This window comes from Caretta caretta, chromosome 15 (genome assembly GCF_965140235.1).
Source record: "Caretta caretta isolate rCarCar2 chromosome 15, rCarCar1.hap1, whole genome shotgun sequence".
NCBI classification, from domain to species: Eukaryota; Metazoa; Chordata; order Testudines; family Cheloniidae; genus Caretta; species Caretta caretta.
Window position 1 is genome coordinate 27,342,901 of NC_134220.1, and position 27,951 is coordinate 27,370,851.

General features: G+C 38.0%; 2 protein-coding genes across 4 annotated transcripts; one reads left to right on the forward strand and one right to left on the reverse strand.

The window, feature by feature from the left end:
* VPS29 (VPS29 retromer complex component) lies at window positions 1-6,348 on the reverse strand. 3 transcript variants are annotated; one of them, XM_048821907.2, is made up of 5 exons: window positions 6,156-6,348; window positions 5,669-5,716; window positions 2,197-2,388; window positions 1,090-1,325; window positions 1-426 (listed from the first exon to the last, which is right to left on the reverse strand). In XM_048821907.2, the coding sequence occupies exons 1-5, from the start codon at window positions 6,156-6,158 to the stop codon at window positions 309-311; spliced, it is 597 nt and encodes a 198-aa protein (XP_048677864.1). In that variant the 5' UTR covers window positions 6,159-6,348; the 3' UTR covers window positions 1-308. The 3 variants fall into 3 exon arrangements, with proteins under 3 accessions (XP_048677864.1, XP_048677865.1, XP_048677866.1); XM_048821908.2 differs by lacking the exon at window positions 5,669-5,716 and adding an exon at window positions 5,134-5,145 and having other exon boundaries at window positions 6,156-6,346; XM_048821909.2 differs by lacking the exon at window positions 5,669-5,716 and having other exon boundaries at window positions 6,156-6,344.
* Window positions 5,701-27,922, forward strand: RAD9B (RAD9 checkpoint clamp component B). Its single transcript, XM_048821910.2, is given in 12 exon segments — window positions 5,701-5,916; window positions 8,503-8,573; window positions 9,606-9,755; window positions 11,020-11,134; window positions 13,486-13,585; window positions 18,021-18,127; window positions 20,843-20,949; window positions 21,451-21,515; window positions 22,970-23,092; window positions 23,887-24,169; window positions 27,450-27,508; window positions 27,510-27,922. Coding segments are annotated over 12 exon segments (1,368 nt in total). The 5' UTR covers window positions 5,701-5,825; the 3' UTR covers window positions 27,607-27,922.
* Window positions 27,923-27,951: the final 29 nt, after the last annotated feature.

Below are 27,951 nucleotides of genomic sequence, written 5' to 3' on the forward strand. Positions count from 1 at the left end.
TGATTGAAAAACAAGTTTATTACAACATTAAAAAGGTAGTTATTTAACAAGACTCATTGTACACCTATGGCATTTTGCACCATAACAGGATATTTTACAAGCTGAACCATACATAGAAAACAAGAGTGTGCCATTGTTTGGAAGCTATGTATTATAAACCAGTTACACTGCTATAGGCTACAAGCAGTTAGAAAGTGTTTAATACTGCAAACAATCGAATATTGCAGACAATTTGTGGTTCTTGAATGCTTAGTTACTTGACTAGAACAAGAGGAAATGAGATGGTAAAGAGCACCAGAAGATTCATTTTAGGGTTTTTTGTACTCAATTCTTTCTACTTTCACATCATCTCCAATTAGTTGATACACATAGGTAACTACTGTGGAAGCTTGGATATCCATCAGCACAAATGAAGGAATGATGTTGCTGGAAAGAAAAACTGATTGTTAATATCAGGTAATTATAAAACTCCAACATTAGGTATTTCTCAAAGCTAGATTCCTTAATATGAGTTGCTCCAAGGAATTTGGATTTGAATTTGAATTTTATAAGCATGATCTAACAAGTTGGAAAACAAGACTAGGTATTTCAACAAACTCATCTTAAGCAAATGGATTTAGAAGGTATTGTAGGAAAATCCTTGACACCAACAGCACAATGTATTTGCTAGATAACGAAATAACCCTAAAAATTAACTTAAGCACAGCAGCTGTTTCCTCTGATAGTTAACATCACTGCTGGGGATTATCTGTTCAACCTGACAAAGATTAGGAAGGCTTTAGTTATTACTTTCTAGTCTGTGTGCACAGGAAATAGGCAGTGACAATGAATACACACAAATGCTGAGCAGCTGTTTTCAGCCTTTTCTTTTCTAGACCCAAACCTTTGGTAAGTGATACAGAAATGCAATACTGACATTTCAAAAAATAAATTAATGTTAGTGTGTATAAGGCTTGAAGATAAACATGTATCTTGGTAACTGGTGTATTAGAGAACTGTTATTACTGTAAAATTAGTGCTGATGAGCAATGATGGGTGTGATATAAAAACCTAGATAAATTGACAACTGTCCAACTTATTTTAACTCACTTCTCCAAGGCACTATAAGCTCCTGTAGCTGACCCGGGGTTGATGTAGAACTTGTTTTCATGCTCAAACGCCTCAAATTTGTGTGTATGCCCTGAAATTAAAATGTCCACATCAAACTGCCTTTGTAGCAGTGCCAGGCTGGCCATATCTCCCCACGGTATAACTTGATGGCCATGGATCAGCCCAATTTTGAATTGCCCAACGGTTACAACTTTCTGTTCTGGATAATTCAGGTTCTAAAAATTAAAAACAAATATACAACATACAGATTACATATACTGAAACAGACTCCATCTTCAGAAGGAATTAAGTTATTTGCTATGTATTCATATCACACAAAAATCTGCTGCTCCCGAGAATGATCTAAAGATCTTCTTCAACTTAAGTTTTTCTTCACTGAAGAATGTAGAAAATTCTAGCAGGAATACCACACCCAGCCAGAAATCAACTGCATCAAAGCCAAATATGTTGACTCAAAGGTGGCACCAAGACTGAAAAGCTTACAGAAATACTGAAATAATAAATTTATTATTTACAGTTTAAAAATAAATTTAGAATTACAAAACTGCATTTGACCAAGGAACTTCAACATTTTGGCAACAGCAGCTATTTGATGGCAAATAGGTTCAGCTATTTTATTACAATGTTTAATCAAATATAATTAAATAAACCAAACTACAGACTCTCCCCGGGTTACGCAAGACCCGACTTACGCAAATTCGCACTTACGGAAAGAGTTCCATAAGCCAGAAATAAGATTTTCGAGTTGCGGAAATTTTTGCGTAACATACGGGTACACGTTTCCGACTTACGCAAAATTCGAGTTACTTAAGGCTTTCCAGAACGGAACAATTGCGTAAGTCATGGGGCATCTGTACATGAATTCAAGAGTCAGCTTTGTCCTTGTTGGGCATGGGGTAAGAACTAGGCTTAAGTCATTTCACTGGTTATGACTACACAGTACTGCTTATTTGCTTTTTACCCTGTTCTTTATTAAGTAACTGTAACTGTCTCAATTTTGTCCTTTTCCTTAAATGGTGTAAAGGGAGTTATAAACAACTCACGTGTCAGACTGTTTTTTAAAAGTCTTTGTAGAGAGGTCATTACCTCATCAAAGTCTCCTCTTACAATGTGAACATCCCCAGCAAGAGTCTTGAGGTAGTCATAGCTCTCCTTGGTGCAGAGGTTTCCGGTGCAGAGGATGTGCTGGATCTTTCCTGGGACCAGCAGTTTTTTGAATTTAGCTGGGAGGTTGTTGCATCGATGTGGGATGTGAAGATCTCCTAATACTAACACCAGCTTACAAGGTGTCAAGGACAGGAAAAAGTTAAGTATTACAGAACCTAACTGGGGCCAATAAAAATCAAGAAGAAATTTGCAAGGTTGGTTATCTTCAGTTTCACAATTCTGCATTTCTGATGTAAAATTATTGAAAAAAGAACTGAAACCGAGCTTATGACTGGGGCGTGGGTCTCAAAGTGAGTGATGTCTCACTAAGGTAGAGTGGTACAGACTGATGCCTTGTCTACACTGCAAGGGTTTTGCCAATATAGGTATGGCAGCAAAACCCTCTAGCAATAGATGCACTTAATATGAAAGTCCTTGTACTTGTATAATTTATGCTGGTTTGGGGAAATGGCATAATCTATACCAGTACAAGCACAGTTATACTGGTGTAACTGCATCTACAGTACATATTGGCTATGTTAGTAAAAAAGACACATTCCTGTCAGACATAGCTCTATTGGTAAAATTTAAGTTTAGAGCAGACCTAAGTTATGGCTACTTTTCTTTCATTATTTCAAGTTTCCCTTTACTTCAATATTTAATCTTCATTTTGTTTTCCTAAAATGAGTCTGCAGTGTGCATCAGTGTTTAAACTGAATGCAAAGTTTGTCAAAAGCCAAGATGATAAAACATCTGAGCTTCCACTGGACAGTATCAAGTACAGCTTTGTCAAAAAGCGGATTTTAATAGAGCATTGCAAGCTGAAGATAAACCAGACCAGAATAGAACTATGAATACATAAAACTTAAAGGAAATGCTCTATGAAGTACGATAAGTGCTGACAGAATACAAGTGATGCAATCAGCCAACAAGTAATATCTGTTAGTCTATATCTCTACTCTAGGATGTCACCATTATTTAGTAAATCACCTGTACCATCATCACACCTTTAATCTGAATCTTTGATTACAAATGTAGCCTACAATGTAATGTCACAGACTTTTAAAACTTGTTATCTAGGAAATAAAATTAATGCAGACAAAGCATCAATAAGCCAAGCTTAATTTGATTATGCAACAACTGTGTGAAAAGGGTTGTAAAGAAAAAATTGTTACAGGCCACATGAGGATTGGATAAAAAGCAAGCATTCCTATTATTCTGATAAATAAGTCAACATAATACTTGTTTTCTTCCACGTGTAGTGTTGTTGATTTATGGTAACACCCAAAATGTGATAACATTGGGCTAGTCTACACTGGCAATGCTAAAGTGCTGCGCCATTGTAGTGCTTTAACGTGGCTTGCGTAGTTGCGGCAGAGCACTGGGAGAAAGCTCTCCCAGCGCTCTAAAAACACCACCTCCATGAGGGGTGTAGCTACCAGCACTGGTGTTTTACAGTACTGAAACTTGCTGGGTGGGTGTTTTTTCACACCCCCGAGCGAGAAAGTTGCAGCACTGTAAATTGCCAGTGTAGACAAGCCCATTGTAAACAAACATATGGGCTGCTCTCCCAGGCAAATAGAAAAGTTCAATATTACTACTTATAGCTACGCTATAAACTAACTGTAACCTTGTCTACATTATAAAATTTTGTACTTTGCATTTTATTTCAGCAACCATGCAGCAGTACTCAACAATGTAAAAGTGCAGATAGGGCTCAGGCATTTTTACCAGTGTTGTGAAAGCCGGCTCAGTGTAAGTATCCAAACTATGCAAGCGAGGGGAATATTATAACTCAAAGAATTGGTAACGTAATACAGAATCTTTAACCTGTGAGCCACCAGTTCAAGCCCAGGTCAGTAGTGATATAAAGCAATTACTTCTTCTGGTAGTCTCAGAAATAAAAAGGCCTTCCACTAGTTCCCCGTGGACAGACGTCCTATTACTCCTAAAGATGATCCCTCCAGCTCAAAAAGGAAGCACGTGGGCAAGACAGTGAAGTTTGCTTGGCTAGTGCCAGTGTTGTACCTGTTCAGTGGACAGGACTTCATTAAACTTAAAAAAAGTGAGTTAACATGCTTGAGCTGCCATATCATTAGAAATTTTTTAAAGTTACATTTTAACATTATACCCCGTACACATTGATAGCAGAATGAAACAGTTTTAAAACAATTTCCTAATATGGCTGATTTTGTAGCATAACTGATTTTGATGGCAACAAAACAATACGTGGGGTCTTTAATCATATCTTACAAGATTTACATGTAACGCTAGTTAGTTACATATGTAACACCCGGCCCAAATTATGCTCTCAGTTAGAGACACTCAACCTCACTGAATCCAATATGTGCTGATGAATTGAGAGAGGCCATTTTAGCCCCTCATTCAGATTCAAGTTTCAACCTATCAAAATAAGTTGCTAGACTACAACAAGCAGCATCTTCTGTTGTACTAACGGTATCACACTTATCTCTGATGGACAACAATCATGACAAATTTCAGAGTAACAGCCGTGTTAGTCTGTATTCGCAAAAAGAAAAGGAGTACTTGTGGCACCTTAGAGACTAACCAATTTATTTGAGCATGAGCTTTCGTGAGCTACAGCTCACTTCATTGGATGCATCCAATGAAGTGAGCTGTAGCTCACGAAAGCTCATGCTCAAATAAATTGGTTAGTCTCTAAGGTGCCACAAGTACTCCTTTTCTTTAATCATGACAAAAAGCACATAAGAATTTGGTTTTCAACAGAAATTTAGTTGCAGTCTTGACTACGGATTGGCTAGAATTATTCCATAATTCTTAGCTATTTTAACATCTAGTAACATTGACAAATCACCTACCACCCGTGTTAGCAAGAGCCAAGAGGAGTAAACTTACTCTGTGCCCAGCCTTATTGGAATGAAGAAGTTGATTGCAGACAGGGGGAATGAAAAAACAGGGTGAAACATGAACAATGTTAAAAGAAAGCAACAGAAAAGGAAAAAATAGACATATGAATAAACAAACAATGATTTTTTTAATGTTATGAAAGGAAGTGTTAAAAAATCAGCTTTACTGAAACTGTCTGAAACAATATTGGAAGACTTTTTCAAGCTGCCACGTCACAAAATATTCATACCATCTGCTGTAACTTTCCAGTGAACCAGTTATTCTTTTGAATATTTTTCCTTCTACCCCCATCTTTTTGAATTTCACATTAGACAGACTTCGTAAACAGTGACTGTTCAGAATTTTTTTCCCCCCAAACAAGAATCTCCATCGATGCCAATTTCATGGATTTCTATTCTTCCAAGATAGTGGTCACATATACTCCCGAAAAAGGTTATTCATGTGAATGAATACTATTAAAGCAAACAATGCTGAAGATTACATGGTTAACACGAAACAGCATTCCAAAGAAATATAGACGAACCTTGCTAAGTTGCCTCAATGCCTGGGGGCCCCAATATGAATGTCTGAACTGGGCATTAAGATGCACGTGAGCAGGAGATAAAAAGCCAAGGATTGTTTTCTAGACAGCTGCTTAGTTTTAGTTATTCTGTTACTTTGCAGTAAGCGGGTTAGTCTACATGTTGGGTCAGGTTACGCCTCAGGAACAGCAAGGCCCCGGCACGGCGCTGTCCCTGCCATTAAAGCTTTGGGACACGCAGTCCGCTTGCGGTGAGCGTCGCGGGGCGGGAGGAGGAGCACGGTTCTGTTGTACCGCCGGGGCTAATGTAGCTCCGATCCCAGGGGAGCAGGAAGGCCTCAGGCCCAGGAGCGCGATGGGAATCGGGGGGACGGGGCGGGGGCCCTGGGGCAACAACGCGCCGCGGGTGGGAAGGGCAGCAGGGCCCTCTCCAGCGTAGGGTGCGGGTCGGGAACTCCCTCTGACCGCCCACGGTCCCCGGGGTGCTCACCATCCTGCTCCAGCCCACTCGTCACCTTCTTCCGCTCCGCTCCGCAAAGGGCCAGGGAGCAACGGGCCGCCGCGGCTTCCGGAAGCCAAGGACGGTTGCGGCCTACGGCAGCTAGAAGGGATCATTCCAAGTCGGTACACACGAGGGCGCGTTCCTTAGCCGTCAGGCCTCGCGCTTCCCGCCTCGCTGTCAGACCGAGAAGGATGAGACCCATCCGGGTGCTTGAGGAGCGGATGGCCCCGCCCCTCAAGCAACTGGCTGGTTTCCCGCCCTTTGGGGACCTGTTGTGTGAGGGGAGAGGTTGGGCTGGGGAGGCCTGACTGAGGTGCTGTCGCCCAGCCCCCGAACCATGAAGTGTGTGATTGGGGGCAGCCGCCTCAGAGGTAGGGAGATGTGTGGCGCTGCTCAGGGGAGCACATCATTGGGACCATGAAATAGGGAGCAGGCTGAGACCTGCTGCTAGGGACACGGTGACGGACCTCCAGAGCGGATGTACAGGGGCAGGGAGTGGAGAGCCAAGGCTACCCAGATCCCTTGGAACAATATGAGGTGTGACAGCATGTGGAAGCCAATGGCGCCATATTGCTGCAAGGCCTCCCCCTCACACACCCACGCACACAGCCTTGTGAGTGCATTTTGCCTGAGATCGGTGGCATGAGGTCTCTCATCAACCCAACAGGTCTCCCCAGAGAACACCTGGTGGGAATGGTAATGGGAGCTCTGTTAAAACCCTATTGTCCCTACCTGTGAGCAGAGCTCAGTGGCCCCTCACATGCATGCAGAACACGCAGACCCTTGTGCAACTTGATGAAAAGTACAGCTACTTATTGAGTTGTTTCCAAAGGCCTCTGGAATTTGGGTTTTAAGACCTGTCTATTTCTGTCATACAAAATATACTTTAAACAGATGTTGCCATGTAATTTAAGACACAGTGTGACTTGTTGGACCTTAAAATGTTATTAGAAAGAGGAGGACTTTTTGGTATGTAAAATGTCTGCTTTTAAATAAAGACTCTGTTGGTCATTTGAGCAACTAGGGCTCTACATATCCCCAACAGAATCTTTCTTTGCATTAATTTCAGTGGTGTTTCAAAGGAAGTGCCGCAGCTGCCAGTACCAAGGATTCTGGGATGCGTAGATCGAAGGAGAGGGAGAGTCAGAAAATCTGGCCTTTAATTCTGACTGCTATTGATGTGCTGTGTGATCCTGAGCAAGGCATGTAACTTGCTATGCCTCGGTTACCCATCTATAAAATGGGCATACTGGTTTTTACGCTCTTGTAAAATCCATCTATGAAAGAAAAGTGTGATACAAGTTCAAACTACTACTAGTAGTAATTCTTTGGATACAAGACTATCCTTACTTATTTAAATTTTATTTTAAAGAAAGCCAGTCTTAGGGAAACATTATTCTGGTGATCATCTTTGACGTGATGTTATTTTAAGATTATTATGGTGGATTTCCCAGTCATTAATGTAAATTATCAAGGTACTCCTATATTGTTTCAAAAACTATTTTATTTCAGCCATGCAACCTTAAAGTTTCTTTCAATATATACAGCAATAATCTTTAAATAAGTTGGCTGTTTTAATGCCTAAAAGCTAGTAGTCCTAATAGCAAATTTCAGTATAAGACCTAGACCAAAACCATTGCTCTTGTGCTTCCTGATGGCTTTGTAACTGTATTTTAAGAACTAACTCTGTTAATTGAGTAATGCGCCACTGCTGACCTGATGCACAAAATAAAAACAAATATAGCTTGGTAATTTCAAGTTCCTGTTAAGTATGGGAGGTAAGGACTCAATAGGTCAGATATTGGAGTCCCACTCAGTGGAAATGTTGCCTTTAATAGCTGTCTTTACTTGGTGGTGTGCTTTCTGATTTTTGTTTAATGGCTTCAAGGCTCCATGGCCAGATTTTTCAGCTGTGACCACTGGTTTTATGTGTCTCAGTTTTTAAGAGCCCAATCTAATGTACCTTGGGGCTGGTTTGTAAAAGTGCTGAGCAACTGGGTTTGTGGGTGCTTAGCACTTCTGAAAATCAGATCCAAGTTATCTCAGGTTCGGCTCCTGAAACTGAGGTACCCAGCATTGGTGGCAACTTTTGAAAAGTTCATACTATGGTGCTTTCTGCTGCCGTTGTGAGCAATACAGAAGAGATTTGCTGTAAAACAGTCATTTTTGCCTTTATGCTCCTCCTTACATCATAACTTTCTTTTAAAATATATGTAGGAAAGTTAGAATTTTTCTCTTCTTTAATTAATCTGGAGACAGTGTTATATCACCTTTTTTTTTTTATTTAACCAAATACAGAACGCAAATACCACATTTCTTTTGTCTTCTCTTACAGTGTTTGGAAGAGCAATACATGCCATAGCACGAATCAGTGATGAGTTTTGGTTTGACCCAAATGAAAAAGGTGTAAGTGCATTTTGGGTTTTTTAAAATAATTTAAATGGCTTTTTATGGGGAAATACAGTCTCTACATTAATTTAGGTAGCTTTTTGAAAATTTTTCTATACATGCCTTACAGCATAATTCAATTTCTCTTCCTTACTGTCTCACATTTTTGGCATAGCCACATTCAATTTTTTGGGTATCGTCTTAACTAGGTGAACGATACCATGGAAACTCTGTTCCTGCTTTTTATAGTTTTCCTGCTTTTTCATAGTTGCCAAACTAGAATTTGTCTATGACAGTAGGATTAGTGCCACAGATTTTTAATGACGACAAGTGGTCAGGGTCTCCGATTTACATCTAATTTAAAATTACCTCTTAAGACCATATTCCAACATTTGTTCATTTCTGACTCAAAGGGAAGAATCCCACCTGCAGAATCGCCAACACCACTTCCTGCAGAATTTGGCATTTCTGTGGTGGTCTCATCCAGACGCGTACTGACCAGGTCCAAGCCTACTTAACTTTTGCAAAGATCATAGCTTAAGTTGGGGTGATTGCAGACCATCAGATAAAAAATTGAGATATATTTTTAATTTGTAAAGTAAACCAACCTTCTCATATAAGCATTAATAGACCCATGATAATAATACCCCACTTAGATGAGGGAAAGGAACTATTAGATTTTGCTACCACAGGCTCTGATCCAGCAATGCCCTTAAGCACAAGCTTAATTTTAAGCATATAAATAGTCCCACTGGGGTAAAGTAGAACTGTTCATACGCATTCATTTTGCTGAATTGGGGCCCTGGATTTTATCAACCAGTTCTGACTAGCAGGAGGAGTAAAACTGATTTGTTTAAACATGATGATGATGTATGTATATGAATCCAACAAACCATCTGCTATATTTATTATTCGATTTATACATACATTATATAATATGTTTTGTTCTTATATATGATATTGGAGAATAGAATTAAATAAAAATATACATTTCAACCATTTTTGTTTATAGTTTCAAGGTAATAAAATATTTTTTAATTATATTTTTAGCTTGCTCTAAGATCAGTGAACTCTTCTAGGTCAGCATATGCATGTGTCTTCTTTTCATCTATGTTTTTTCAACATTACTGCTGGACAGCTGAGCCTGAACTGTGTCGGAAAAAAAGACAGTTATCCCTTATGTGTAAATTAGTAATGAAGGTAAATCTTAATGAACTGGTAAAGATGACTTTTTAAACAGCGAGGCAATTCAACTTTCCAATGGAATTGTGAGTGTTGTAGGGGACAGGATGATATATTACTCTATTTGAGTAGAATTCACCCTTTGTGGAACTGGGGACCATTTGTGGCCTTTAAAACTCTAACTTGTAGCCCTATAGACAACTGAGGTAGGAACAAAATTTGTATTTATTTATGATTAGACGTGTTCCCTGAGCTATGCCCTGCAGTTTCATCTAAATTGAAGTGTTTGAAACAGCTTCATCACTACAGAGAGGCAGTAGGGGGCACCATGTTTCTAATTGCCTCTGATCATTTACCCTGCTGTCCCAAGAGCAGGTCTGGTGTGAGCCAGGTACACTCTGAGCAGTTACTGTCCCATCCCTGTTTCAGCTGTTCATTAGCTGCCCTGTTGGCCACCTGTTGCATTGTAGGGGTGGGAGGAGAGGGTCACTCTGGTTGCTTCATTCCCTGCTTACTTGCCTGTCTGTGGAAGCTCTAAAGATATCAGAATAGGCGCTTCAGAGGGTCTGCCTGAGACTAAGAGAGCAGCAGGTAGTAAAAGGTGGCTCACTTCTACCACACAGCCACCTAGGTCAGCGCAGGAGAGGGGAAAAAAAGCAAAGCTTGGAAACCAACAACTAGACAGGACTCCTTGATTCTCTACACCAGCCCAGGTTGCAGCAGTCTTTAGTCATGGACCAGGGGGGTTATCCAGAGTGAAACACACACTCCAGCCATTATCCCTATCCTCCCCTGACATTCCTCCCCTGCACCATGGGCTGTGGGAAGGAAGGGGTAGGAGGTGGCTATGTTGGCTTTACAGCTATTGCGGAGTCCTCCAGAAACCGTATTTCTTCTCTTTTTACACTGCCTGAGCTTTCCAAAGGAAGCAGAACAGGGCAGAGAATCTGCCACAAAATATTGATTGTGGGGTTTTGACCTTTTGAAATAATATATTTGGCCCTCAGGTTAGAAAAATTGATGATGCTGATGTACACTAAATACTGTTCTTGGAAATAAAAATACAAACATATTTGTATGTACAGAACTAAATCATGGATCCATCTTTCTCCTGTGCTTTTGCTAGTTTAACTTTGTTTTAATTGTGTGGTTGTGTTGATTTGCCTGACTCTTGCTGTCATTGCTTTTCTTTTTATGTTTCCCTTTGTGATTCACGTGCTATTATTTAGCATTCTTTGTGTTGCTCTTAAGGTGCACACTATTAATGCACTTTTTCTTACAGTCAGTCCTCCCTGTATTTAGATGTCTAAACACACTAGAAAGGAATGTAGAGAAGTGCAACATTTATACAAATGTTAATGATTGCCATATAACTTTTAAGCTCTTCTGCAAACATGGTAGGTTAAATGTGATATGACTTTATAGAAACATTAAGTACTTTAAACTTGTAAATATTTTGTCAGCTTTGTATTTTTGATTGTTAAACTTATTTTCTGTCATTGGCAGAATGTTATGCGTAACATTTTCCATTATAAAAGATTCTTGCAACCATTTCCTATCTTTTGGGTGCTTGACTTTGCAAACTGAAAAGCTTTGCAACCTAATAAAATCTAAAGTGGTTTTGTATAATATAATACAATTTATAAAGTAAAGTATGGTACGCCAACACCCATTTTTTCATGTTCTCTGTGTATATATATATATATATATATATATATATATGCATGCAGTGGAAAAGTACAGTACAGAAAATATATATATATACACACACACTTCCTACTGTATTTTCCACTGCATGCATCTGATGAAGTGGGTTTTAGCCCACGAAAGCTTATGCCCAAATAAGTTTGTTGGTCTCTAAGGTGCCACAAGTACTCTTCGTTCTTTTTGCTTATAAGGCACTAGTGTATTCAGTTCTCATCTGCTGCTACAGACTGATTTTCTCTTTGGGCTGCAATTACTCATATGATAGATGATTATTTTTTGGTAATTTTCTCAAAAAATGTAATATTACTTTTATAAAATGTTGATGCTCGTTAGTTATTTAGGGGAACTTGTCATAACAGTTGTGTTCTACAAAATAGGCGTTTGGTAGATGGAATAGCAGTTTCACATCATAATCATTAATGATGTTTGCTTTCATGCACCTGGGTCCTGTACAGTAAACATGGTGACTATAACAAGATTTATTTTATGCCTCAAATTCTTTGAACAATCCATGGTGGGTTATGCTATACCGTGTTCATCATCCAAATAAATGCATGTGGCATGGGGAATAGAACTCACAAACTTCAATTTCCAAAACAAAGGAGCTGCTCCACTAACTGCCAGTATAAGAAACTGATACATTTGAAGAGGTCTTGGGATAGTACAAGGAGATGTACCTAGGAGTAATTGGATGAAGTTAAGAAAGGGAAAATGTAGGAAAAATATCAAGGAAAAACTTGGATACTGAAATCTGGTATAATAATGGAATAGTTTCCTCAGGGAAGTAGTGAATGCTCTAATGCATGCACATTTAAAAACTAGGTGGGACAAAATACTGAAAATGCATTATAGGGGAAAAAGCCTGTTTTGGTAGTTAGATGGACTAGATGATCTAATCAGTCTTTTCCATCTCCAAGTTATATGGTTCTGTGAATTTATAAAAGGTCTGACATATTCTGTCCAGTACAAGACAGAGATGCACAATCACTTTCTGCTGGAAAATGAACCCTTAAAGCACCATTATAATTATTTCTGCCAGTATACTTAGCAGAACTATGGTACATAATGCATTTTCTAATATTTGAAACATACTATTTCATATTAATAAGTGGAAATAATGTATTACGGCTCAAGGCAATGAGTTTGATTTAGTGCTAGCTTAATGTGCTACACTGAAATAACAGATTTCTTGCCATTTGTTGTTCGGGTTATATTTAATTTTGAAAGTTTGCATTTTAGAGGTGTATTTGGAAAAATGTAACAGTATATAATTTTCCTTTTTTAAAATTCGTTTTAAATGTTATTTGTATTTGTATAAACTTGCTATATATGTACAGAGAACCTGATAGCAAAAGGTTATTCATCTGATAACCTTTTGTGTTTTTATTAATAAAAATTATTAATTTGAATAGTGGAGTAAAGTGAACCTGACACATACATTGATAGTGAAAATGAGCCTGTGACATCTCTCAATATCCACTGCAGATCACTAAACACTATCATAAAACCTAAGCCTCAGAGTATTTGTATACTTGTATGCAGTAGGTTTCAGAGTAGCAGCCGTGTTCGTCTGTATTCGCAAAAAGGTGCCACAAGTACTCCTTTTCTTTTTGTATGCAATAGTAGATGGTAATTAAGATAGCTATTCAGTAAATGTTTATAGAAGTTTATTATTTTCATTATTATACCAGCCAACCATTCCGCCTTTCTTTTACACCCCAAACACCAAATGTACTTTCTGGGAGCTAACGTGCCTGACCCTTTGCTCTTGTGGATCACCTGAGATTCAGAGAGAACTCTTGAGACCCACAAGTTTTGGAAGTGGAACCTTCATCTTTTTTCATGATGAAAGAATTCCTAGGAAACTGAGTTAAAATTCATGGACTTTCCTATACTTAGGCAAGCTATTCCCACACAGGGCAGAATGGGACCTTTGTTGGGTTTTTTTACTGAGATTAATGAAAGTGTTATTTTAACATTTGTTAAGTTTAAGATAACATGCAAACATATGTTAATTTTTATACCTATGCTGTATCTTTAGGTATTGTAAAAACTCATAACCTGGCTTTTCATGAAAGTGAACCCTTACAAGCTGTTTTTTCAAGGCATATGTGTCCTAATGTACTGAAGATTCAATCAAGGTAATGAATTCAATATATTATTTGTTTTAGAAATAATATAGGAGGAAGTAGTTCACTCAGGGTCCAATTAAGAGAATCAGGGATGAACATATTTTGGGCACCTAAATGTCACATAGTAATAACCAATGTTTGATTAGTTTCATACTACTATACTAAATAATACTACATCTTGGGGACCTTAGGTCATGGCTGCATCAGCCCTACCATTAATCCAGCTTTGAGTAAAGTCTATAATGTATAACTAGAAGCTTTCAGAAGCTCCTACAGAATATCATAAATAATGAAGTTGTGCTTGAGTTGTTTAAACAAAGGAATCTAAAGGTAAAATTACAAACTTTATAATAGCTACTTAAAGTGCAGTTCTACTCTGAAAAGTGGCTTTCTGTAACAAGCATTATGGGATTCAACATTTATTGTCTCTCCATGACTTCTAGATTAAATTTGCTCAGTTTAACAAAGAAAATGATGATTGTCTGACTATCATTGCTGCGAACTCCACCTGGAGTCTGAAATTGAGCTGGGTTATTTTGGCTCCTGCATTATTGCTATTATAAAGATTCTAAAACTGAACTTAGTTAACAATTTTTTTGGTGATGATGAATGTGTTAGATATGAATCACGTTATTCTTCCCTAGTGGCAGCACTAACAAAGGTAAAAGATAGCAAAAAATTATTTTTATACAAAAAATAGGCTTTGACTGTGTATATTCAACATTGCTGTTGAGTAAGAAGGTTTAATTTTTACATAGTCAGCTTCCCTCACCTTAACCATCCTTTAGCATTATTGATAATTGTATATTATATTTTATATATTCACAATAAATACATTAAATATTGGCATAGGGGAGAGATTACTGGAACTTCTGTGAAACAGGTGTTCTTTTACCTCTAGAAAAAAGAAAAATACTGTAGTATCCTTTGTTGTGTACTTTTGGTGAAGGGGACTGAGGTATATGTCAGGAGTGAGGAGTATGACTGTGATATTCTGAGTATTACTCCTGGCAATTAAAATCCTGATTATGGCAGCTACACTACTCCCCCAGTTCAGGAGAAGATAATGAGATATTTAATCATGGTGCTACAGTGACACTAAATGATAGCAAAGCATTTACATTTCATATTTTGAAACAGGAAAAATAACTAAAAAGTTACCAAAACAGCGGAGTAGACTGATTTTCTCTCACAAAGCCTTGTTTGCAAAGACCTTATTATTGAAAATTACTATTAAGAATATAAGCAGTGGAATTTTATAGCAAAAATGTATTCATATAATGGTTACCAATTCAAAATGAAATATCAACCTTTCTATAATGCCTATTAGAGAGATGAGGTGGGTGAGGTAATAACAACACTGCATACTATAATATACATTGGTTACTGCACAGAAGTAATTATACTATGCACTTGAAAATACCAGGGATTTTGATGTGCAGTCTTACTTATCTCAGTCAATTCTTCGAAGTAAAGAAATAGTTCTTATCTGTATGTTTTTTTAAAAGCCACTCTTTTGAAGTTTGAAATCTTTTGATTAAATATTGCTTTGGGGAGAAATCATCATTAGTTTGCAAGTATTTGGACATTCTGTAAAAACAACACTAGTATCACAGTCATATATACACCAAACCTTTCTACACTATTCACTGAAACATTGCTCTCTTTTTAGGATTTTTTTTTTAAACATGCTCCCTGCTTTCAGCAGTCTCATTGTTAATTCGCAAAAGATACAGTTTGAAAACTGTGCTTAGCAACAACAGCTCAGTTGTTGCAGGTGCTAATGCTATAATTAAAGGATTATTTAATATCTAATAGTCTTTGTCCAAATGCAAATTTGTACATCAGGCAGGCATATTTTTGAGTGTACAAAAGGGAGCTAAGATACACGAAAGGTATACCAGTGACTTGGTCAGAATTGAGAGCTGCAGTCAGGGAGAATATGTCTTGAGAAGATACCGCAAAGACTTAGAGCATGATCCAAAGTGCACTGAAGACAATAGAAGTCCTTCCATTGACTTCACTGGGCTTTGAATTAGGCCTTTGTTGTGGTATGAAGATAGAAAAGTTTTTAATTTCCATTGGCTTTCTGTGCATAGTTGGTTTTAGCACAAGTCAGAAAAAAAATTCAATGATCATATTAGCGTAAATAGAAAAAAAGCTAAATATTTTTACCAATGGGACAGTCAAGTTTGGAACAAGCATTGTAAGGGTGCTAAAAGTACAGTTCTTAAATGTGCCCTGCCAGCTGAACTTATATAGAAAGATTTTAGCTCGTCTCCTGAAAAGAAAATTCTAGAGCAGTGAACAAGAGCAATCTGTTCCTGTAGCCATTAAAAGTGTATATAGGTTTAAAAAGTATTTACCTATACAAAAGAGTATTAGCCTGACAAAGTTATATCTCAATTGGTCTTATATTGACAAACTTGCTGTTTTTCAGAAATCATGCCAGTGACATTCTGGAATGCATTAGCTGCTTCTTATTGTGTTTAAATACAGGACTTGAAGATTGACAAATTGAGTTCTGTAGCAAGCTCTGGCTTGATCCAATATCCATCAAAGTCAATTAGAGTCTTTCCACTGACTGCAGTGTGCACTGAATAGGATCCTGTATCTCTTTGTTCCTCAATTTCCTCATCTGTAAAATGGGGGTAATAATATTTACCCAACACACAGCATTCTTAAAAGTATTAATTAATTACTATTTGTAAAGAGCTTTCAGATCTTCAGCTTGAAAATGTTGTAGGAAAACAAAATATTATTATCATCATTTAATTTGGTAACAAAACAACAGCTGCATGGGCCAGCTGGAAGATCCTCCTTAATATCATTTGTGATAAAAGCACATCACTACCATTTTGAATGCTTCACATAAACAGCTACAGTTCTTCCCATATTTTTAAATATTTAAGTTAATAATATTTCAAAAACAGTGTAGGGGATTTAGGTCCATATCTTCCATTAATTTTAATAATGTGTCTAAATTCCCTATTTTCCCTTTCTCAGTTTCATTGTTCAAATACTATAGAAATAGAAGTCTGTAAAACCACAAAATAGACTTTACATGATATTGTTTTTATAACTGAAATAAGTGTTTTTGAAGACTTGGTGCAAAGCTCACAGTAGGAAGTGACTGGGTACACATCATGTGAAGGCCAAATATTTATAATGTTACCTATAGCATGACTCTGAATACCAGTATGTGCAGAGTAGATTTTTAAAAAATTAAACATTAATTCAATAGAGTTGACAAATTGGGAAACATCCATGACATTTTTCATGAACCTATTTTTAAAAATTGAAGCAGTTCATAATGTAAAGTAGATGTTTTTGCCAAGCTGGAAAAACTGTCACACTTGACTTTTTTTAAAAAAAAGAAACAGTAAAAAGGATGTAAAGCATGAGGCCATATTTTTTTAAAATATCAAGAAGTGGATACTGTCATGATAGGCTACACAATAAGGAATACTTTTAAGGGTCTTAATAATTCTGTGCCTTGCATAAAATATCTTCTATCATGGGTCTTTTTTTTTACTTATGATTTGGGAGGAATCATTCTCAATTTAAAAAAAGGGGAAATGGGAGTGGTCTTGGATTTTTGCCCGCTTCGTTTTTATATTGCAGTAGGTGGCTCTGTGCTCCATTGTTATACAGACTGTACAGATATTCAGTAAAAAGAAGGTCATTGCCCCCAAAGTACTTACATTCTGTTGTTCTACTTAATGAGATTATTCCCAACACGTCAACTCAGGAAGCAGTGTTGAGGGGTTTTGGAGAGAGCTGTGTCCCGGCCTTCCTTTTCTGGAGAGAGAGTTGCTACAACTACAACACAGAGCTTTTGGAGGCTGGAGGAGATATGTCAGGATTCCTTGGGAAAAGAATGATCAGTGTATTTCTTTTTGCAATCAGTATATGGAGAAACAGCCATCAATTGAACCTGTTTGTCTGTAGTAAACAAAATTTAATGCAAGAATTTTGCTTTTCCATCACCTACAAATTTATGAACAAAGTAAGAATAATAAAAATATTGCTGCTGGATTCCACTGAAATTTGTGATGCATAAATGTAAATGATGATGGCAAATGTATCTAAAATGGTTATTTGGCTCTTGATATATTAATACTAAAAGGAAAACAAAATCACATTAAGATTGTCATAATTATCATGATAATTAGATATTAACTGTTTAACAGTACTGGTTAGATAAAAATATAATTATTGTACATTATTGAAGCATAATATATAAAATCATCATCATATACTAAAAGAAAAGAAAATACAATTAAATCACGTTTAAAAGGGGGGATAATACACAACAACCTATATTTTCTCTTGAAATGTTTCCAATTCTTATGGCACAGTGACACTAATTTGTGTTACTAACGTGAATAGATAGTAATTTGTTGTCCAAACTAATCTTAACATGCTATACAAAATTTCTTAGGCTGCTGACTGATATAATGATTCATTTTCCAACCTGTCAAGAGGAAGTAACTGTAGCTGTTACACCAATGAAAGTTTGTTTCAAGAGTTATACTGAGGAAGAAATTGGTAAGAATTAGTTCACAATATTTTTGAAGGATAAGGGTGCTTTAAAACAATTGAAAAAAATAATAACTTTGCACCATGGTGGGAAAAGGTATCACATGGCTGGAAGTTAAACTGATAATTTAGATATCTTAAATGAAGTTAAAGGTGCACAGAGGGTTTCAGGTCAGAGAAGATGCCAGGATAGAAAATCAAAAATAGGACTGTAACCCTTAAAAGTTTTTGAGGAAACCTGTTCTGGTGCATCAGTTAGACTTTTTTTGGTATCAATAGTAGATGCCACCAGAGCAGTACATCAAGCTAAAATTACACAATTTGCTGTGGGCTTGAACTGAGATCATTATTCTACAATAGCTGTAAAGAAACAGCAACAAACTGGGAGAGGAGGAGAATTTTGTATTTAAAAAGGAGATAAATATTTAAACATAAATAACATCATTGTAATGGCCATCATCGGCAATGAGCATATTTCTAAAAGTTAATGTATGACAGCAGTATTACATTTTAGCTGGTCTAGTAATGTTATGTTGTGCACTAATGTGTGAGAATATAAGATGGAGAGAGTGTTTTCCTGACATCTGATTTGGAAGTATTTTGAAAATATAAATTTGTTTCTAAAGCATAGTGTTCTCGTGCACGGCCCCAGAAAGCGATGCTACTAATACAGTTTTACAATGGTGTAATCAATTCATACACTTTTTGAGGGAGACACCTATAAATGTTCTTTGTAACCCGTGCCTCCTGTGAAACATTTGCCACTGCATTTGGAGAGTAAGACCCCACACTTTTGCATCCTTCCTGAAATGGTCCAGTTTGATGGTGGTGCAGTTAAGGAAAAAGATGCTTTTGCAAGCAGTGGGGGGTGTATGGATTGGTGTGAGGGAAGCCTATAGAAAGGGAGGGCAGAGAGGCTCAAATAGTAGAAATGGAGCAGATTGTGAAAAAGAGAAGTGAAAATAGATTACATCTTCAAGAAGGAGACATTATTAGAAACAAGCATATATTTAAAGAGGGTGAATAATTTGAGAAAAAGCTGCATAAAGATTCATCAAGAAACAACTAAAAGAGGAGAGTAAGAAGAGAAAGAAGGGAGGGACAAAGGAGACGTACTTTTTTTTTTTTTTGGTATTATAAAACATTTGCTTAATAGAACATATTAAGCCACATTCTATATATAAAACTGTGCAACCAAAGCAATATTTATACCTTTGAATATATGATTTAGTGGTGGTTTGGATGTCTATAGAAAAAATAAACCCTGAAAAATGGCCTGGTGTTGGAAATGGAGGAGGAAGGGATGACACTGCCTCCCTAGACCTGCCTTCATTTGCTTATTATAGATCCTACATTTTGTGAGTTGGCAATTATATTACAAAATTGTGGTTCTTCTACCTTATAGAACACTACAGGGTTATTGTTGCATGCACAACTGTGCATGGATGGAGGTTGAGAGACGAAAATTCCAACAGGAAGAGTAAAAGACTTGAGACTGGTTTCCACAGGAGTTCACTATTCATACTGCTTTAATATATTCTGCACCTCTCTGAGACACACACACACATAATAAAAATGTCTTTATATTTTCTTTCTGCGCCCCTCCAAAGATGAGCACCCATGAATGGAGAACATCTTTCATTCTTCTTACAGTAACTAAGAGAATTGCAATGTTCATTATAAGTGAAAAATTTAATACTTACAAATGAACTGCATAATATTTTCCCTTGTTTATATCAATTGTACAATATCAGTGAAAGACTATTTTGTTAAAAAATCAGGAAACCGAATCTAAAGAAAAAATCTAACTTTTTTTTGCCTTCTTTTATACTTCAGATAGCTGTCAACTGCGATTAAGTCTATTTAAAAAAATCACACAGCAATTGCCTCCATATGAATGTTTACATTTTAAAATAAACTCTTAAATAAAAACTGCTGAATACAGGGCTTATAATGAACACCTTATCAACATTGAAGTCAGTGGGACTTTGTACAAGGGACTTCAGGGTCAAACCCTAGGATGAAAAAAATGTAGGGTGCATTAAAAATAATTGGAAATTAACATTAGAAGTTGTTCTAAGTAATATTTTTAAATGCTTTATTTAATTTAATAATCATCTTAAGCTAACTTAAATAATCAAAAATATTTGCCCTTAACTTCTAGGTCACAGGGTAAATTCTAGAATTTAAATAGTTAAAAAAAATGGTTAGACAAACCATTACATTAACCAAAGCATTTCAAGAGTATTTTACCTAAAACAACTTTGACATCTGATTTACAGTCTCTTAAATGGGACTTAATTTTCTGAATTCCAGTCTTCCTCATGACATTGTCAAGTTAGTAACTTCCTGTTTGATTGTTAATTCTTTTTAGTTGTTTGATAAGCTTAAAATTAGTTTAAGAAGTGATTTACTGTTCTTTGTGATTAGATGGAATTATTGGAATCTTTTTTCTAATATACTGTTTTCCACTGTAATTGTGCTAGTAGGGGTTACTCTTGGAAGATAACATGTGTAAATATTTCAGCTGATATTTCATAATTATCAATATCGGAGTCACTATATATTTACATTAAATATTTGTATACATGTTTGTAAGTTATTTGTTAGACTTTTACAATTGCTGGTCAGGGCCTGTGAATGCAATCATGGCCCCACTGACTTACTGGGCTAGAATTTCACCTTCTGTTTTTAATCCTTGCCTTTCTTGTAATTTTTGAACAGATTTTTCAAAGACAATGCACACTAAAATACATCTTAATCCAGATGAATTTGACTACTTTCAAATTGGAGTAGACTCTGAAGTAACGTTTTGCCTTAAAGAACTGAGGGTAAAGATACAAATAAAATGTTCTTGATAGTAGGATATTTGTGTAGAATATATAATGTTTCACCATGACACTGCAGGACTCTCACTGAGGCAGCTGTTATACAGTGCCTCACATGCACAGTGGTATTACTACCTGGATGAGGGGTAGCTATAAAAGCAGGCTTCCTTTTAGCACTGGAGGTTTACCTTCAGAGAGTATGGTGGGGAACAGGGAAGTGAGGATAATTTTTTTGTAAAAGCTTGAGGTTTGAGTAAAGATTAATTTATCATACATGTTTTGAAGATGTTATAATCTATAGCTATAATAATGCATCTCATACTAGATGTGGAAAATATCTCTGGGGAAATCTCAGGGCACAGAAGGCAAGAATGTATACATGTAACAGTAGATTGGTATCCCTAATCCATGAAGATTAATCCATGGGATAAATGTAAAGGAAAATGCAGTGCTTAATATTTGTGTTTTAAGATACTTCAATAATCCTTTCTTTTCCATTTGTAGGGTCTACTAGCATTTGCAGAGGCTACTAGCGCTACTGTCTCAATTCATTTTGATGTGTCTGGAAAGTACATTTTTGGGAACCTAACTGTACAGTAATATTTTAGTAACAGCGCTGCATTCAATTTTCATTTGCAGTCTAAATTATGAGTAATATTTAGCCATTACAGTAGAACCTCAGATTTATGAACACCTTGGGAATGGAGGTTGTTCGTAACTCTGAAATGTTCATAACTCTAAACAAAATATTGTTCTTTCAAAAGTTTACAACTGAACATTGACTTAATACAGCTTTGAAACTTTACTATGCAGAAGAAAAATGCTACTTTTAACCATATTAATTTAAATGAAACAAGCACCTAAAACAGTTTCCTTACCTTGTCAAATCTTTTTTTTAAACTTTCCCTTTATTTTTTTAGTAGTTTATGTTTATCCCAGTACTGCACTGTATTTGCTTTTTTTTTGTCTCTGCTGTTGCCTGTTTGCATGCTTCCAGTTCCAAATGAGGTGTGTAGTTGACTAGTCAGCTCGTAATTTTGGTGTTCATAACTTTGAGGTTCTACTGTATATCAATAAAGTGGTTCCCCCTAAAATAACCAATAGCATTCACTTATTGTTAAGAGCTGTATATGTAATTAACCACAGTAATACAAAAGTTGAATAGTTTATCAGATTTAAGGAGCTTACTTTCATATGATAGACCTTATACAAAACATAATTTGTCTGATTTTTCTGGATTGCTGAGCACCCACACATCCCACTGAATTCAAGGGAAACTTCAGGTGCTCAGTATACCTCTGAATATCAGGTCATCAGTTTCCTTTTCTGAGAACAGTTAAGGAAACAAATTTTTTATTTAAATCTGAACTTTGAGAAGTTGTCCGCAAGTGTGGAAGCACCTTTGGTAATAAATTATTTTAAGCACAAAATTCCATAGTACTTACTCACTGCAGTATATAAAGCTGTAATGCGAAACAAAGAAGTTTCTCATGTTTCTTAAATAAGTAGTGAATAGAAATACTCTTTCTACTAGTGGTTCCCAAACTTGTTCACTGCTTGTGCAGGGAAAGCCCCTGGCAGGCTGGGCCGGTTTGTTTACCTGCCGCATCCGCAGGTTTGACCGATCACGGCTCCCAGTGGCCGCTGTTTGCTGCTCCAGGCCAATGGGAGTTGCTGGAAGCAGCGCGGACCAAGGGACGTATTGGCTGCCACTTCCAGCAGCTCCCATTGGCCTAGAGCAGCGAACCATGGCCACTGGGAGCCGTGATTGGCCGAACCTGCGGACGCGGCAGGTAAACAAACCGGCCCGGCCCGCCAGGGGCTTTCCCTGCACAAGCGGCGGAACAAGTTTGGGAACCACTGATCTATACCAAGCATCTTTGTGTGTGTATATCTATCTGTATGTATATATCCGTAGAAGTATATGAACTAGCCTCCTTCCTCTCCCCCCCCCCCCGAAAAAACCCACATATATATATATATATTTACACATACAATTCAGTCTCTGATTTTACATTTTTAGACCAATTGCTTTCAGTATTGAGGACATGATGGTAGAAGCCAGCTTTGTTTTGGCTACATTAGCTGACATTGAAAATAGGGAATCTTCTCAGCAATCTCTATGCCTTTCACAAAGACAGAAAAGGTAATGCAGTATTTAGGATTGTTTTGGTATTCTGCTCCTAAAGGTTGAACATCCATTGTCCTTTTTTGCAATTTCCAATTGTTAGATTTGAGGTGGGAGGGAAGAGATGTACTGGTTCTGCTACAGCATTCGTCACTATGGTAACTCATATTAGGGCATTTGCACAAGTCAGATGTCTTATTGGATTAAAAGGATGATCAGGTTCAGATTAAAGAGCCTGACCAGAAGATGAAGAGCTGGTATGACAACTTGAGACCCAAGACAGTGCACCAATAATGAGGGGAGGGCGCTCTTTCTTACTTGCTGCCTCTCCTATCCAGAGTACATAGCTATCTTTCCAATACTATGGTGGCACTTTGTCACCATAATTTCTGACAGCCAATATGTGTTTAAAATACTGTTTCGCTGCCTGTGTCATCGTTCTCATTGCCTTTTCAGATCTCTCCCTATTTCTAGTTTGTGGGAAATGGCTTTCTGTAGATTTATATTACCTTCTCAAACCCATGCTTCAGTTTCATGAAGTGGACTGGTGCAATACCCTCTCCTTAGGATTACAAGAGGAGCCAGCATCAGGAACTTGCAGCAGAACAAACAGCAGCATTCTTACTATTGTCAGTTTTGCCTGGGATCCATGAAGCTTAGCTGGGGGGAAAGGTCACACTAGATGAAAGCCTAGTTCTAGAGTCATCATGCTTTTCATTAGCCATTTGTAATATCTATTTATTTATATGGTTTTATTCTTTATCTAGTAAGACATCCAAAGTCAGGTTCAAATGTGTCTGTTAATCCCTCAGGCCTACCTTGATGAAGGCCCATGCAGATAATGCTGAAAATGTCTCAAACAATTCTGCAGATAATGATAATACAGAAACAATAGCTTCAAAAAAGCCTTGTTGGACTGGAAGAGCACATAGCAACACGGAGTCACCTGTAGAGTGCAGTAAACCTCTGTCAAAAGGAGATATTATTCCCATAATCTCAAAAAAAGACGTGAACCTAGAAGTATTGGACATGAGTGCAGCAGGTGACATTAAAATTGTGGAGGAAGTAGAACCCTCATATTCTAATCAGTACAAGGTAAGAATGCCAAATCAAATCTACATTGTAAGCTAAAGAAAAATGAGTTTGGTCCAGACAGCAAAATAATACTTTTAACTAGTACTTAAACTAGTATTATTTAGAGGTGGGCAAACTACGGCCCGTGGGCCCCGTCCTTCCTGGTTGTTGAGCTCCCGGCCAGGGAGGCTTGCCTCCCCTTGCTATGCTGCCAGTGCTCTGGGCGGTGGGTTCTGCAAGCTCCTGCCGGGCAACATGGCTGCGAGAGCCGCCAGCCTGCTCCGGGGCTCTAGACTGTGCAGCGACATGGCTGGCTCCAGCTGAGCAGTGCAGCTGCCAGTCCTGGTGCTCTGAGAGGCATGGTAAGGGAGCAGGGGGGTTGGATAAGGGGCAGGGGGTCCTGGGTGGCAGTCAAGGGACAGGAAGTAGAGGGTGGTTGGGTAGGTGTGGGAGTCCCAGGAGGCCTGTCAGGGGGTGGGGGTGTGGCTAAGGGTCAGGGCAGTTAGGGGACAAGGAGCGGGAGGATTGGATGGGGGTGGGGTCCCAGCAGGGGTTAGTCAGGGGATAGGCGCAGGGAGGGTTTGGGTGGGTGGGGGGTTCTGAGGGGGCAGATACGGGGCGGGAGGCACAGCCTTACCTAACTGGCCCTCCATCCAGTTTCAGAACCCCGATGTGGCCCTCAGGCCAAAAAGTTTGCCCACCCCTGGTTTAGTTACTACATGTAGCCCCATTTACCACACCACAGTGTTCAGTTCTATATAAATTGCTGTTTCAGTCAAGTTCAGTGCAACAATATGATTTTCAATATTTCTAGAATCTACAGTTAAACAGTTCCCCTATAGACAGGTCCCCATGTACTTTGCAGTACAATGGACCCAAATTCTGTGGCAATGTTAATTCAGTCTACTGCCCCACAGTGCCCTCTATTCTCCTTCCCTTTACAGCTGCCTGTAGTTCATATTTGAAAAAGTTCATCCACCACAGAATTACTTTTACAGGGATTTTTTAGGACTGAGGATTTTTTGCTATGCTGTACTTCCCAAGTTCCCATTATGTGGTCTAGGAGTCCATTTCAGCATCTTATTTCCTGTCCATTGTGTGTCAGGGAGTTGTGGGGAGGGGAAAAACAGGGACAGCTTGTAACTACTTCAGTGACGTATCTGCCTGATTCCTCACACCTTCGCTGTTGTGCTGTTCTCCAGATCGCCCTACTTAGCTGCTTATATTCTCTAGCTGCCCCTATGCCCTAGTTGCAAACTGAACTCCAGCTCTGGCTACTAGACAACCACCCCACCCCCAACTGCCTATGCAATCCTATAGACAGCAAGCACTATAAGCCAATTAACTCCTCTTATGAGGAAAACTAGAGAGCAAGAGGCAGCTTAAGGCAGTCCTGGTAATGCAAGAAGATAGAACAAGATGATAGGCTTTAGGTTTCAGCAAAATGGCAAATTTTGTAGGAAATCACTGACCTCCATATCATCGAAAAATTGTAGATTTCCTAGCTATGGAGTTGTGGGGTTCAACAGAGCCCTGCTTATGACGAATGGGATATTTCAGGTTTTACTTAGAGTACAGCTGATTTCACTGCCTCAGTTTATGCTTGATTCACTTTTTGAGGTTCTTCCATCATAAAGGACTAGAATTTTTTCTTTCTGTAACAGGTAAATTCCTATGTAATCCACCAGGCCTTACCTGTAGGTTTCTTGAGAAATAGTGAGCTTTATATGATGCCTATTGCTTTATGGATTTGAGAATACGCTTTAGTTAAGGTGACAGTAAAGTGAAAGCTACGCTGGAAACTAGCACAAATAAAATCTGACTGGCTAGAACATAAATCCCTTAAAAAACATCATTTCATACCAAAACAACTTCTAAAGAGCTTGATCTGTAAAGGAATATAAAGCTAGTTTAAAAATGCAATTGTTAATCTCTGTTATCTTAAACATATAATCAGTGTCTTTTCAAATCAAATTTTTCTCTTGTAATACTTATTGCTGAACAGCCACTGAACAGCCAGTCCCCATTTTACAGCGAGAGGAAGCAGAGGGAAGGTGACTTGTTCAGAGCCTCTCTATAGTTGAGTTGCTACTAGAAACCAGCATTTCCAGATCTATGCTTGATCCTGAGCCATAATCCTTCCCTCTTTAGCTTTTCTCCAACACCTGTGGGTGCTTGTTGGTTTCCATGGACCAACATGGTCACAGTTCAGTGCTTTTGAGCAATCTTACTGTTGTCTGAGTGACTATTTAATCAAGTTGAATAGGTATGTATTCTGAGTCATGAATATGAGAAAATATAAAATTAAAAGTCCATGTTTCCTCTTGGATTTATTATTTTTCTCCCTTCCTACTCAGACCAGGATTTGAACCCAATTCTTCCTCCACCACCCCTTAGAGGAAGACACCTATATGCTTTCTATTACCCCCACCTCATGCTCTGACCTGTTCCCCCCCCCCCCCCCATTTCGCACAGAGAACCCTCACAGGAACATACACATGCCAGCAAACACCTGCCCACAGAGCCTTTTCAGTGTCTATTTTAGGGCAGTGGAAGGCTCCAGAGTTATCACTACCAGTTAAAGTAGTGTCTGTGAAGATGCAGCAATAAAATCAAGGACAGCAGCAGAGGTCTTTCACAAAAATGACAGATGTGCTTACTTACATCAGCTGCTTCTCTCCTCCTCTTGGGGGAGGAGTGGCTTGTCAATTATTTCTTCTGCCATCTGACCCATTCCTTTCTACCCTTCTGAAAAGGTTTAGCGATAGCTAAACCTGTTTCCAGAGGGTTGTGAAGACCACGTCTGCCAATGGCTTCTTCATTTCCATCTACCATACATAAGTCTCTCTCTAGAGAGCTGTATATTCAAAAACTGTGTCCTATGCATACCATAGCTGCAGACAAGCATAATCTCTGCTTTTACATTTATGTAGTAATATTTTAAATATTTAGGATTTAAATATTCACATCTTTCCCCTGTTAAATTCAAACCTTTGAGGCAGCTTTATGTATAAGTTCAACAGTTTTCCCGTATCTAGACTTTCAAATTTGCTTTGAAATACTGAATTAGTGGTTGCAATTAAATCAGTTGGCAAATTCCTATACACTGGTACACCTCTAATGACAGCTGGAAATATCTGTAGATGCTAAATGTGTTTGTCTACATTGGTTACTAAGGTGTTTTTTGTTGTTGTTTTTAAATAATGTGCTTGCCCAAAGGACTTAAATCAGCAGTAAAAAAAAATCCCAGGAATACTTTATATGTACAAAAACTCACTTTATTAAATATTGCATTTTCCAGTTTCGTTCACTTTTCTTTGGAGCAGTTTCATTTAAGGAGCAAGATGTCGTCAGCCACACGCCATAGTTTGGCCACAGCTAGCGATGTCGAAGGCGCTGTTGACAACGAGCAGCTCTCCCAAGCTGTAGTGCCTGTCCAACCTTTCACAGACGTTTAAATTGTCTTTATGCTTGTAACACACACTTAATGCCCAGTGAATAGCTAGGGGCGGTTTTACAGAGCAACGTCTTGCAACACTTCCATTATGCAAGTTTCCTAGGGCTTTCTACTATTCTCAGATTACATAGAAATTAGAATAGTAAATAGAAACTGCTGTTATTTGTATTTTATATTTTAGCCTGTTACTAGCGTTAAACTCAAAATCACTAAGGCCTAAGGCGGCTAGAGTTTCGAGCTCTCAAGTGAACAGTCAGAGCTCATTTGGTTGTACAGGTTCCCTCTTCTGCAATAAAAAGGAACTGGTTAAGACTCAATGATTTTCAGTGTTTTTATCATTTCCTGT